The 14,098-nt window shown below is 53.3% G+C and overlaps 1 protein-coding gene across 4 annotated transcripts in view; it reads right to left on the bottom strand.

Annotated features, from left to right (window-relative positions):
- Nucleotides 1-14,098, bottom strand: part of SPECC1 (sperm antigen with calponin homology and coiled-coil domains 1) — a 106,565-nt gene that overhangs the window by 43,022 nt on the left and 49,445 nt on the right. For all 4 annotated transcript variants that reach the window (XM_079955467.1, XM_079955468.1, XM_079955466.1 and 1 more), the window contains 4 exons: nt 6,115-7,637; nt 2,430-2,637; nt 1,022-1,095; nt 178-359 (listed from right to left, as the gene is read on the bottom strand). In XM_079955467.1, coding sequence (XP_079811593.1) covers nt 178-359; nt 1,022-1,095; nt 2,430-2,637; nt 6,115-7,637 — 1,987 coding nt within the window. The remainder of the gene's footprint in view (nt 1-177; nt 360-1,021; nt 1,096-2,429; nt 2,638-6,114; nt 7,638-14,098) is intronic.

The following is a 14,098-nucleotide window of genomic DNA, read 5'->3' as shown; positions in this document are numbered from 1 at the left end:
GATACATGGAAGACAGGCTCTTTGTATACAAAAATAAAATAGGAAATGCAACGGAACCTGCTTGGAAAAGGGGACACACAGAGAAAGAATGCGAAGGCATGGACAGCAAAGGGAGTGCAAACTTCCCTGGGTGCCTGCCACCCTTACAAAGAGCCACTGGCCCCATGCCCCACGCACCTTGTGCTTCCGCCCTGGGCCTCATCCAGCTCCTTCTGCAGCCGGGCGCTCTTCTCCTCCTCCTCCAGCAGCCGGCGCTTCACCGTCCGCAGCTCCTGCTGGGCCTCGCACTTGATGTCGTTGGCCACGACCACCGCCGTTTGCAGGTCGGCTTGGAAGCGGCGCCACTCAGCCGTGTCCTCCTGGAGGCCGAGGGGAAGAGGGAGAGGAGAGGAGAGGAAGCAAGTGGTTGAAACTCGACAAAGCGGCCAGCACCGCAGGGAGGTCGGAGGGCGGTTGGCATCAGTTCTCGTGGACGCCGGCACAACAAGACAGTCGCTCTCACTTTGCGTGGGAGGGAGGCTGCAGAAGGACACCCCCCCCCCGGTTTGGAGCCTCTTCTTAGATTGTAAGCTCCTTCGGGCAGAGACCCTCCTCTTACTTATTCATTTAATGACATTCAAACACCGCTTGATTGTTTTTTTAAAAAAGCCTCAAAGGGGTTTGAAAAAGATAAAGCATTAAAATCGAGACAAATTCACCGCCCAACTTTAAAACATACAAAAGTTAAAACGCTAAAACAGATTAAAATTACGTTGACTTTCGTTTGGGCAGGCTTGTTGAAACAGAAGTGTTCTTAGCAGGTGCTAAGCTTTGGAAATGTGACAGCGGTATTGGTGATGCCTGAGTTTGTTCTAAAGCTGGAGGCTTTTAAGCAGAGGTCGGATGGACACCTGTCGGGGTTCCAGTCCACGTGGTTCTGAGTGAGGGGTCCTTCCAGCCCCACCTGGGGATGCTGTCAAGGACTGAACTCGGAACCTTCTGCACGCAAGGCAGGTGTCCTGCCACCAAGCTCCCTTCTTACCTTCATCTGTTTGTTCAGGGTCTTCAGCTGCCTTTCCAAATCCGTCTTCTGGACTTCCATTTTCAGTAGATTACCTGGGAACAGGGAAGGTAGGAAGAGTCTACTGAGATAGGACAGAGAGGGAGGGCACCGAAGACACTACCAAGGTAACACAGGGAAGTGACCTTATCTCGAGCCACACCTCTGGGCCCATTTAACTCAATATAATCAACACACACTGCCACAGATTTCTGGCCCCAAAACGGCTTGCAGTTTTAAAAGAATGCACAGCATGGAATAAAATACCCTTCTTCAGAGTCCAAACACTAAAAAACCTGCTGATGCCCAGAACACCTTTGGCAGCACAACCCTACATTTACTCAAAAGTTGAGTCTTACTGTATACAGTGGGGCTTACACCCCAGTTAAGTGATCGTAGCCCTAACCTAGCTAATTTGCTTCTGTCTCAGCTTGCAAAACAGCTTCGCCAGCAGGTGGCGATCTCACATGCAGGTTGGCCCCAATTCAGCTATCATCTTATTATTTTATTGCCTTTATATCCCACCAATTTTCTCCGATGAGCTCAAGGCGACGTGTGCATTGTTCTCCCCCTCCTCATATAACCCCCAGCAACAACCCTGTGAGGTAGGCCTGGGCTGAGAGGGGCAGTGACTGGCCCAGAGTCACACCCACTGAGCTTCATGTCCAAGAGGGGATTTGAACCCTGGTTGTCCTAGTCTGACATTCTCACCACTACACCACCAGCAGCAATTTTTGGAACCTGTTTCTGCCCCTACAAAAGGCTTCAGCCCCCCTCATTCATCTTATCAGATATTTGTTGCTTGTGACAGCAGCCTGACGACATCCTTCACTTGTTGTTGCGGAGAGAGAAAGGTATGCTGTGCCTCCTCCTGCTTCCTTCCCAAATAGGTAAAGGTACCCCTGCCCGTACGGGCCAGTCTTGACAGACTCTAGGGTTGTGCACTCATCTCACTCTAAAGGCCAGGAGCCAGCGCTGTCCGCAGACACTTCCGGGTCACGTGGCCAGCATGACAAGCTGCATCTGGCGAGCCAGCGCAGCACATGGAGCGCCGTTTACCTTCCCGCTAGTAAGCGGTCCCTATTTATCTACTTGCACCCGGGGGTGCTTTCGAACTGCTAGGTTGGCAGGCGCTGGGACCGAGCGACAGGAGCGCACCCCGCCACGGGGATTCGAACCGCTGACCTTTCGATCGGCAAGTCCTAGGCGCTGAGGCTTTTACCCACAGCGCCACCCGCGTCCCCCTTCCCAAATAGGCAGCACTAAATTGATAATTATTTCTTTATTGGAGGGCGGGAATCTCAAGCAATCCCTGCCAACTCCATAACCTGCTTGCAATTTCTCTCTACATACTGTCCTAAAACCTCCCCCCCCCCCCCGTTCCACCTACTCTCCAAGTCGCTGATGATCTGGTTGTCGTGCAGTTTGAGCGCCCGGTGTTGCTCCACCTGGTCTTCCAGCTCAAAGATGGTCTCCTTCAGGTTCTTGAACTCGGCCTCGTTCTCCGACGTCTTCTCCTGGAGCTTGAGGTTGGTTCGGCTGAGCTGGTCCGCCTGACGGTCGCAGGTCTCCTTCAGCTGAGCACGCTCCTTCTCAGTCTGGACGGAGGGAAAGAAAAGGGTGAGAAATCGCACCAGGATCCCTGCATCGCAGGGGGCTGGACTAGATGACCCTTTGGGTCTCTTCCAACTCTACAATGATTCTGTTATAGCCCTGTGCGATGCTAAGGTGCCACCGATAAGTGCAGGTGGAGAGCACATGGTGTTTAATTCCCCAGAGACCACCAGCTTCCATTTAAATAAATAAAAAATAATTCAAAAGGACCATATCCATGATGCCTGTCCCAATAAACTGCGTTTGCTGTCTTATTTGGGGGGTCTAGCCACCTCCTGGACAGGGACGGATAGCCTGGCCGCAATAATCTCTTGCAACACCAGAACTCCTGGGCATCCAATGAAGCTGAATGTTGGAAGATTTGAGACAGATAAAAGGAAGTTCTTCGCTCATTACAGGAGACGAACCTCTGGAAGAGTGTCACATACAGAAACAGGACTGTCAGGAACCAGGCTTTGTTAGCGGAGCTGCAAAATCGTTTCCATGCCAAACCTTGAATGCCGATTCTGGACCAGCAAGTTGCCAACCTCAGAAGACCATTTGGAAGAGATTTGTGGTGAGGATAGGGGACAGAGGCAGCCATGTGCAGAGGGAAAAGGATGTCCCAGGAGGTGTGCTGTTTTCTCACAATGTGAGAAAGAAGTTGCCAAGTCTTATAAAGCCCACTGACCACAACACTGTCCTCCTGATTCACGTGGGCACCAATGATACTGCCATATACAGCCTTCAAGGCATTGGAAGGGACCATGGGGCTCTGGGCAGGTAACTGAAGGGCCCTGGGATGCAGGTGGTCTTTCCATCACTCCTTCCTGTCAAAGGCTGAGTCCCAGGAAGAGCAGGGGAAATACCGAAGTCATCAGGAAGGGTTTGGCTTCTTGGATCGTGGTCTCCGCTTCCTTGAAGGAGGAGTTCTGGCAAGAGATAGGCTTGCACCTCACAGCGATTGGCAATAATGTGCTTGCTAAGAGTCTCGTGAATGTGATCAGGAGAGCTTTGAACTAAATCTGTAAATCACTATAACAGATGACAGGAGAACACCCAGTTCTGGGGATAATAGCATTACAGTGATACCTCTGGTTGCGAACGGGATCCGTTCCGGAGGCCTATTTGCAACATGAAAAGAACGCAACCCGCAGCAGCACATCTGCGCATGCACAGGTTGCAATTCTCCACTTCTGCGCAAGCGTGTGATGTCATTTTGCACTTCTGTGCATGCACGAGCGGTGAAACCCAGAAGTAACCCTTTACAGTATTTCACCACGGGACGCAACCTGAAAGAACGTAACATGAAGCGGACGTAACATGAGGTATGACTGGACTGAGAAGACCCACAGTAGTCAATGGGTCCACCAGTTTCAACTCTGAGCAGAATGTAGGTGGTGACAATCCCAAATCTAAGTGGAAGTAAAGGATGAAACTTAGGATGTCTGTGCTGTGCTGTGTTTTTGTTTTTTTAAAAAAATCTTTCGGCAGTTAAAACCCCAGTTAAACAACGATTTTTAAATAGGCATCAGCTTCTCTGCAGATTTCCATACAGCCTAGCAGCCATCCCACTCCTTCCCACTTGCTACGGTCATCGCCAACCTCGGCCAAAAACACACCTAGAGTTTCCACTTCTCTATAAATCAGGTGGTGACTTTTGGCAGGGTATCCCAGCTCCCCCCGTCCCGGCAAAAGTTCTTCCCACGGGCCGCTCCCTAACTGTGGGAGGTGGGGTTTCCAAGCAGGGCAGCAGCGAAGGTTAATTGCAGGCTTGGGTTACGAGTGCGAGACTCGCCAAGAGAATTAACATGCACTCATCCATTGTGTTTCCCCCCTTTCCCTGAGCACAGCGAGAGCACCTGGTTTCTCTCGGGGAAAAAACAAACCACCAAGCTGCTAATGAGGTCCATCTGTCTGGGGCAGGAGGGGGGAAAGTGCTGAAGGGCTGGACCAGGAAGGAGGAAATTGCTCCAGTTGCGGTGAAAAGGGTTATTCAGCTAAATGTCCAAACGGATGCAGTTCTGCAGGGAAGGGAGGTTGTTAATGTGTGTTGCCCAGATTTTGGATGTACAGGAGAGGCTTCGGACTCAATCGGATCGCTGGTTGGCCTGTGTCCATCTTGTTTGTACCAGGAGTGGCTAACTCGTGGCTCTCTGGGTGCCGTTGGACTGTGGAACTCCCCCCCACAGGAGGCAGCGATGGCGACCAGCTTGGATGGCATTAAGAGAGGAGGGAGTGAATTCATGGAGGTTAAGGGCTTGGCTCTGCCTCCATAATCAGGCAGTCTGGAATATCAGTAGCTGGGAACCACAGGAGGGCAGAGGGCTCTTGGACTTCCCACAGGCATCTGGTTGGGCTCTTAATCTTAGGGCTGTCGGTTCAAGCCCCATGTTGGGCAAAATATTCCTACATTGCAGAGGGTTGGACTAGATGATGCTTGGGTACCTTCCAACTCTACAATTCTATTATTCTATTTAACTGAATCATAATAGTGAAGATTTTATGAGCTGCCAGGGGGAAAGGGAGAAACCAAACAGAGCCGTTTTGCTCATGGCTCCACAACGAGGGAGAGAACAGAGCGTGGCTACTTCACAGCAAATGCCCTGTGCGGAAACTGACTCACAAGTATATAATACAGGGCAAGAGGGACCAAACTACACGCGCTGCCCAGAACTTTGAGTATTCAGGGAGCCGGGAGCCAGTCCTCCTTCCTTTCCCGATTAGCATCAGCGCAGCTGACCTCTTGCAAACAGTGCAAATCTGCCACGAGAAAATGGGGTCCAGCTACGTAGCCGAGACAAACTCCAGAAAGCAACAGATCTAGGCCCTCTGAGAGAGCAGAAATCTCTATGCACATGAGCTATGAAAGCCAGTATGCTGAGTGGTCTGGACCTAACAGGGTCTGAGGGAAGGAACACCAAAAAGGTGATTCAGTCGACTTCTTCACTCCTGCAAAGAAGCAAGGTAGAAAAGAAGATTTCTGCGACCTCCAGGGAAACCTAGGAAATGCCTAGGAAAACCTTATCTGATTACAAGATTTTGATGCTTCTAAAATTTTGTTTCGATGGCTGAAAATATTGTGCTTTTATTGTATATTTCATTTGCATTCTTGCATATGAATGCTGCTCGCTGGCTTTGGGAGCCTTGGGGTTAAGGCAGCATGTAGATAAACCGTATGGACTCACAGAGCTGGAAGGGACCTTGAGAGTCATCTAGACCAACCCCCCTGCAATGCAAGAATCCTGCCCACATCAACATCCCTGGGTGGGCTCGAACCACCAACCTTCTGGTGCAACAGCCAGGGGCACCGACCCAACGCAAGAAAAGCCCGGCAGGTTCACTAGGTCTCTCACAACGGCCAGCCAGAAGCCTCTGGGAAGCAGCCCTGGCATTGCTCTGCAGCAGCCGACATTTAGGGATAGACTGCCCCTGCATCTGGAGGCTCCGCTGAGCTCTCCCCCCTCCGCAGCAATCCTTACCTTGGCCAGCTGCCCTTGCAGGGTCTTCACCTCGCTGTGCGCCTTCAGCAGCTCCTGCCTGAGCTCCGTGCAGGCCAGCTCCAGCTGGTCCCTCTCCCCGCGGGCTCCCTTCAGCATCTCCTGCATGGCGCCGGGGTCCCCACCCCGCCCCACGGTGTCCATGTCCGCCGCCTTCTGCTTGGCGCTGTCCAGCTGGGCCCGGAGCGAGCCGTTTTCAATCCTCAGCCCCTCCAGGGCCACCTTGCAGTCCTCCAGGGCCCTGGCCAGGCCAGCTGCGCCCTGCCTCTCTGCCTCCAGCAGGCCTCCCAGTCGCTCGGCCTCCTCCCGCAGGCCCCGAGTGGCTGCCTGGGCTTCCTGGTGCTCCCTCTCCAGGCCGCGCAAACTGCTGGTCAGCTGCTGCTGGATGTTGAGCAGCTTCTCCCGCTCAAACTGGGCCTTCTCCTGCAGCTCCCCGCACCGCTGCTCCAGCTCCTGGATGGTCTTGGCCTTGCCGTCATCGCCGGCCGGCCTTTCCTGCAGCAGGGCGGCCAGCTTCTCGTTCTCCTGGCCGAGCTGCTCGGCTCTCTCGCGGTGCTGCCGGAAGGAGCCCTCCAGCAGGGCCTTCTCCTCGGCCAGCCGCTCGTTCTCGGCCGTCAGCTCCTGCACTACCTGCTGCTGGTCGGAGAGCTCCTGGAGCGTGGCCTGCAGCTCCTCGGCCGTGCAGTGGTGGTTCTCTTCCATCCTCTGGATTCGCTCCGTCAGCGAGGCCACCGAGAGGTCGCTGGCGTTGTTGGGGGAGCTCCCGGCGGGGGAGTCCTGCGGGGCCTGGGAGGGGTGGCTCCCCGACGACGGGGGCCTGGAGGGCGCCTCCACGATGTGCTCAAAGTCCGAGGCATCCGGGGACAGGGAGGCCTTGGTGACGTCGCTGCTGGACGACCCCGAGTTCCGCAGGGGGGCTGTGCCCCCGTTGGCCCGGGGGTTCCCAGGGGGCTGCGTGGGGCTGCCGAAGCTCGACTCCTGTGTGGTGGGGGTGGCCAGGCTGCTTCCGCAGCCCCCGCTGCTGCTCAGGGTGTCTGACAGCGGCGACTGCTCCAGGCGGCTGAGCTTCTCTCTCAAGAGGCGGTTCTCCTCCCCGAGGCTCAGCAGCTCCCTCTGGAAAGCCCGGTTCTGGTCCTGGAGGGTGCGGACCAGGGGCTCCGCCTCGGCTGGCGACACCCCTGTGGGGTGGTCCAGCTCGCAGTGCACCCATTCCCGGTCCTGGTGCTTCTTCAGCTCGCTCCGCAGCTTGGTGATCTCCGAGTCCTTCGCCTTGGCCTCGGCCAGCAGCTCCTTGACCTGCGACTCCAGCGTGGCCTTATCGCCGGCGTCCCCCTCATTCTTGCACTTGAGGGCCGGGCGTGAGTGCTTTGTAGGCGTCGGTGCCCCGGAGGAAGTGGGGCTGGGCTGAGCCTTCCTGGGTCTCAGGGCCGCCTTCTCTCTGCCCGGGGCAGTCGACAGCTCCCGCGGGGCTGGGATCCCAGTGCGCTTCGCCGACGGGATGGAACCTGGGAGAGCAGGAAGAGAAAGGCAGTTAACGCCTGGAGCATAAGGGCTTGATGGGAAAACAGCAATCAGGATTCGAACACAGGGCCGCACCCTCCCCCCTGCAGCTTCCGGCAACTGGGATTCCGAAGCATCGCTGCCTCCAATAGCGATGGCAGAGCACAGACACCATGGCTAGTAGCCATCGATAGCCCTCTCCTCCTCCGTGAATTTGTCTTGCCCTCTTTTAAAGGCCATCACTGCCTCCAGTGGTAGGGAGTTCCACAGTTTAACTACACACTAGGTGCAGAATGACTTTAGTGCAGCCGGTGTGGTTAAAGCACTGGACCTGGGAGACCAGCGTTCAAATCCCCTCTCAACCATGAAGCTCTGTGGGTGACCTGGGACCAGTCACCATCTCTTAGCCTAACCTACCACACAGGGTTGTTGCGAGGGTGAAAAGGGGGAAGAGGAGAACCATGTACATACACCACCTTGAGCTCGATGGAAGTACAAGGTGGCATGCAAATGTAATATACAAACAACAAAACAATTCCCTCTGCCCTGAATATCCCAGCAATCAGCTTCTTTGTATGCCCACAAGTACTTATTCTCTTAAAGCCATCCAAGTTGGGGACCCCCACTGCTTCCTGTGGCAGGGAGTTCCATAGTTTCACCATGCACTGGAATATGAGTTCTAGTTTTACGAGAGAGGGAGAAACACTTTTTGGTATCTCCGTCTGGGCATAGTTTTATCCACTTCCTTGCCCTCACCTACTCCCTTCCCTGGCTCTCACCCCAACCTCCACCTGCTCACTACAGCAATTGTGAGCGTGAACTCTCCGGGGGGGGGGGGCGGCAGCGGGCCAACGTTTCCACTGGGGGAGCGAAGCCTGGCGGAACAAAAGCTCTGTTTCAGGCGGGTGCCATTTCCCTCCACCCCAGAGATGACCTTCAGAGGGAGCCTGCCCGCCTCTCGCTGGCGGAAAGGCCCCAGGCACCCTGCGTGGAATGCAAGGGCAGGCTGCGACCCGGAGAGATCGCGAGCTGCGCTCTCTTGCCAGAAACTGCGAGGAGGAGGGAATGATCCGGCCAAAAGGAAACAGAGAGCGAGCCTCCCAGGCAGTTCCCCAACAAGGCGCCCCCCCCCCCCAGCTCTGAAAAGCCAAGTGCTGAGAATCGACTGGGACAGGAACACACTCAATTCTGCCGCCACCTCCCCGAAAAATCCCAGCGAAAAGTGGGGAAGAGTTTATATTTTATAGAGAGCGCTCTTAAAGTGTACACTGTTCTAAGAGCACATGAAAAGCCTGCTGGATCAGGCCAGTAGCCCACCTAAGTCCAGCACCGTGTTTTCACAGTGGCCGAGCCCAATGCCTCTCTTCTGGGGAGCCTGGAAGCAGGATTCGAGCACAAGAGGCCTCTCCCCTCCAGCAACAGGGATTCAGAAGTGATGCTGCCTCTGATAGTGGAGGCAGAGCACAGCCATTCTGGCTCCCAACCATCAGTAGCCCTTTCCTTCTCTGTGACTTGGCCCCATCCTCATTTGAAGCCACCCAAGATGGTGGCCACCCCTGCCTTCTGGGGGAGCAGGTGCCGTAAGTTTAAATATGTCGCCTCTTGTTCACTTTCTCTCTGGACTAAAAAGTCCCAAACCTTATTTCACTCGCCAGAGTGGTGCATGCTCTGGTTATCTCCTTCCTGGACTACTGCCATGCGCTCTACGTGGGGCTACTGTTGAAGGTGACCCAGAAACGGCAACTAATCCAGAATGCATCAGCTAGACTGGTGACTGGGAGCGGCCACCGAGACCATGTAACACCGGTCTTGAAAGACCTACATTGGCTCCCAGTACGTTTCCGAGCACAATTCAAAGTGCTGGTGTTGACCTTTAAAGCCCTAAACGGACTCGGTCCTGTATACCTGAAGGAGCGTCTCCACCCCCATCGTTCTGCCTGGACATGGAGGTCCAGTGCCGAGGGCCTTCTGGTGGTTCCCTCGCTGCGAGAAGTCAAGTTACAGGGAACCAGGCAGAGGGCCTTCTCGGTAGTGGCACCCGCCCTGTGGAACACCCTCCCACCAGATGTCAAAGAGAACAACAGCTACCAGACTTTTAGAAGACATCTGAAGGCAGCCCTGTTTAGGGAAGCTTTTAATGTTTGATGCATTACGGTATTTTAATACTTTGTTGGAAGCCGCCCAGAGTGGCTAGGGAAGCCCAGCCAGATGGACGGGGTATAAATAATAAATTATTATTATTATTATTATTATTATTATTATTATTATTATTGAGTCACTGTCAAGGGTTCTCTAGCTGTGATGATTATATTGCGGAGAGTTGGACTAGATGACTGCTGGGGTGCCTTCCAACTCTATGATTCCATGTTTCTCTTTCTCTACACACACACACACACACACACACACACAAATGCAGAAAGGGGACAACAAGCACCATCTGCATCGCACGGGGGTTGGGCTAGATGACCGCTAGGGGTCCCCTGCCAACACTACAATTCTATGAAACCTAAGAGATTTCCTGTTCAGGCTTCTATTCCTTCTCCTCACCCCCTTCTGATTTCAAGGAGCAGTGTTTTAGGATGCGTTTTGCATACATTGCTGAAATGTAAAAAGGAGGGGAAATATGTGTGTGTGTGTAAATAAATAAGCAAACAACGACAGAGAGCAAACGAGAGAGAGAGAGCTGTTTTCCTCCTTGCATTAATTAGGCAGCTGCGTGCACCTGGCTTTTCCCAAACAAATAAAAAACCAGCCAAGAACACAGAGCATCACCACTTGCTCACCCCCCCCCCAACCCGTTTTGGACAAGTGTGGATGGAAAGCCTTTCAGCCTGGAGGTGGCAAAGGAATTCCTGGCTTGGCAAAGGGGAGCAGAACGGCTGTGGCGGCAGATCAGGGTCCAGCTCCAACCAGCCGGCCCTCCATGACCTCATCCGGGGAAACTTCTGCCCAACCTGCTCCAGGCCAGTCGCTCCCTCTTGAAGGCCCCCAGCTTCCTTCTGCCGTATTTGATGGGGCCAGGAGGAAATCTGGCTTTGCCCAAACCTCCAGGGACGTTTGTTCATCGGCCTGAGTCATCCGTTCCGTTTGTGGCTCTGGTGAGGGTCCCGGTCAGTTTCCAAACTCCACATGGGGAATGAAGGGGAAGGGGGGAAGAGATGCAACTGGGGGAACTGGGGAACGGAACTGGGTTCAAGACCCTTCCTTCGCCAACGGGCCTGCCAACTTGGCCACCCCAACGTCCCGGGCCAAGTTTAAGGACTGGTGTCATGGGGATGTTTTTGGCCGCAGGGGCACAGCTGCAGTCGTTCCAAAAGTAAATGGAATCAAACCAATACTGGCTACAGTATTGTTAGGATGCCTTATTCCAAGTCAGACTGTGGGTCCATTGAGCGCAGGGATGCCTGCACTGACTGGCAGCGGATTGCCAGGGAGTCTTTGGTACAGCTGAGAGGCAACAGGGACTGAACCTGGAACTCTGAGCTGCAGCCCTTTTCCTGGAAAACAAGTCAAGTTTCTAGTCCTCATGGTCTGGGATAAGCAGCCAGTTTCAGCAGAAAGCTGGCTTGTATTGTCAGACTACTGTGTCTATCTAGCTCAGTGTTGTCAACGTGGACTGGCAGCAGCTCTTCAGGGTTTCTAGTTGGGGGGACGACAACAACGTCTCTGGTCCTGTCTGAAAATGCCATCGGCTCCTTCTGCATGCAAAACTGAGCTGTAATTCTCCCCATAAAGTAATAATAATAATAATAATATTTTTTTTATACCCCGCCCTCCCCGGCCAGAGCCAGGTTCAGGGCGGCTAACACCAGTAAAATTACAAAAAAACCCCACACAATTTAAAATACAGTTTAAAATATCATTTAAAATGCAGCCTCATTTCAATAGTAGCCCATAGATCAAAACCATAAGGGGAGGGAAACATAAGGGTCAGACTGAGTCCAAACCAAAGGCCAGGCAGAACAGCTCCATCTTGCAGGCCCTGCGGAAAGATGTCAAGCCCCGCAGGGCTCTAGTCTCTTGTGACAGAGCATTCCACTACTTTGGGGCCAGTACTGAAAAGGCCCTGGCCCTAGTTGAGACCAATCTAACCACCTTGCAACTTGGGACCTCCAAGGTGTTGTCATTTGTGGACCTTAAGGTCCTCCGCGGGGCACACCAGGAGAGGCGGACCTGTAGGTACGTGGGTCCTAGGCTGCACAGGGCTTTAAAGGTCAAAATCAGCACCTGACCCTGTACTCCACCGGGAGCCAGTGCAGCTGGTATAGTACCGGATGAATGTGATCCCATGGCAAGGACCCTGTAAGCAGCCTCGCTGCGGCATTCTGCACGCACTGGAGTTTCTGGGACAGCTTCAAGGGCAGCCCCACGTAGACTCCCCTCCATCATTGACAAGCAAAAGTTACAAAGCGTGGTTCAAGAATTCAAAAACCCTGACAGGGAATCCTGCCAACAAGCACCACGTTCTACGTTAGAATATAAGACGAGCCTGCAGGATCAGGCCGGTGGCCTATCTAGTCTAGCATCCTGTTCCCGCAGTGGGTACCCAGATGCCCGCATGAGAGACCAGGAAGCAGGATCTGAGCGCAAGAGCAGCTCTCCCCTCTTGTGGCTTCCAAAGACATGTCTTCAGAAGTGGTGGTGGTCGCATCTATGGCCAGCTGGAGGCGGCTTATACCGGCTGCAACCACCGAGTCCCAGATCCCTGCAGCTGCAGATGCTGAAATGCAGCCGGGGGTGTAAGGGGGGGGGCAGCTGTTGGCTCCACAGCCAAAGAATGCCTGCACTATCTCCTTCCTTCCCCCGCCCTCTGCAAAAAAACACTGAGCCCTTTGTCTTTGGCCTTCTATTATGCCTGTAAGGCAACACAGAGCTGTTCTGTGCCTCCTTCTGGTGCAAAATAGCCCCCTCCTTTCTCCCAGCCCCCTGAATTCTGTGTGTGTGTGTGTGTGTGTGTGTGTGTGTGTGTGTGTGTTTGTGTGTGCTGGTCATCTATCCTTCAACCTGTTATTCACCACCCCCTGTCTGATCCTACAGTGGGAGAGCCCCAGATTTGCATGCAGAAGACATCTCCAGCTAGGAATCACAGAATCATATGAGTTGGAAGGGACCCCCAAAGGTCATCCATTCTAACCCCCTGCAATCCAGGACTCTCATCTAAAGCGCCCAAGACAGATGGCCATCCAAACGCTGGTTAAAAACCTCCACGGAGGCAAGAGTATTGTTAGCCCAGAAATGCAAGCAAGAAGAAATTCCGACGGAAGAAGAACGGCAGACAAAATTAATGAACTATGCAGAATTGGACAAAATGACAGGAAGGATTCGAAACCTGCGGGACCAGAGATTTACAGAAGATTGGAAGAAGTATATGAACTATTTGAAGAGCAATTGTAACCAACAAATTATGCTAGTAGGACTACAAGAAGTTTTGTAAGGAGAAATATATGAAGTGTTACAAAGTAGATAAAGGTCCGTATAGTTAAAGCTATGGTTTTCCCAGTAGTGATGTATGGAAGTGAGAGCTGGACCATCAAGAAGGCTGATCGCCGAAGAATGGATGCTTTTGAATTCTGGTGCTGGAGGAGACTCTTGAGAGTCCCATGGACTGCAAGAAGATCAAACCTCTCCATTCTGAAGGAAATCAGCCCTGAGTGCTCACTGGAAGGACAGATCCTGAAGCTGAGGCTCCAAGACTTTGGCCACCTCATGAGAAGAGAAGACTCCCTGGAAAAGACCCTGATGTTGGGAAAGATGGAGGGCACAAGGAGAAGGGGACGACAGAGGACGAGATGGTGGGACAGTGTTCTTGAAGCTACCAGCATGAGTTTGACCATACTGCGGGAGGCAGTGGAAGACAGGAGTGCCTGGCGTGCTCTGGCCCAGGGGGTCACGAAGAGTCGGACATGACTAAACGACTCAACAACAACAACAACAAGGAGAAATCCGGGCAGTAGCACGGGTGACTTTTCACGAGGATGTAAAAGAGAGCCATGCAAACTGAGAAAGAAATGGGGAGAAGTGACTTGAAAGATGGGGGGGGGGGAATAAGAGATGGAGAGAAACCCAAATTGGCCGATTTGATTCTCCCCATAGCAGTGCTAAACACGGTGAATGGACAACAGGGAATGCTTTTCCCAGGGTCTTAACAGGGGTAGGGCATCTCTCTAATCCTCTTTTAAAGGTGCCCATGTTGGTGGCCATTGCTGGTTCATGTGGGAGGGAGTTCCACAGTTCACTGGTGCTGATGGATGCCTTGCGCTCTGGTTGGTTTCTGTGGAGCTGAACTGAACAATTTATGAAGGGCTGGCGAGGGGAGACTCAGCCCACCCACAAAAAGAGGGGCGTGGGAAGGACCGCCAACCCCAAGGAGCACAAATCGACCCCCCCCCCCTTGCTCAGCTATGGGCTTTGGAGCGAATTTCCAGAAAGCGGGGGGCCAGGGCAAAAAGCAAGAAGTGAAAAGAGA

This window comes from Podarcis cretensis (assembly GCF_951804945.1).
Source record: "Podarcis cretensis genome assembly, chromosome: 15".
Taxonomy (NCBI): Eukaryota; Metazoa; Chordata; class Lepidosauria; order Squamata; family Lacertidae; genus Podarcis; species Podarcis cretensis.
This window is presented reverse-complemented; position numbering and strand designations above follow the sequence as displayed.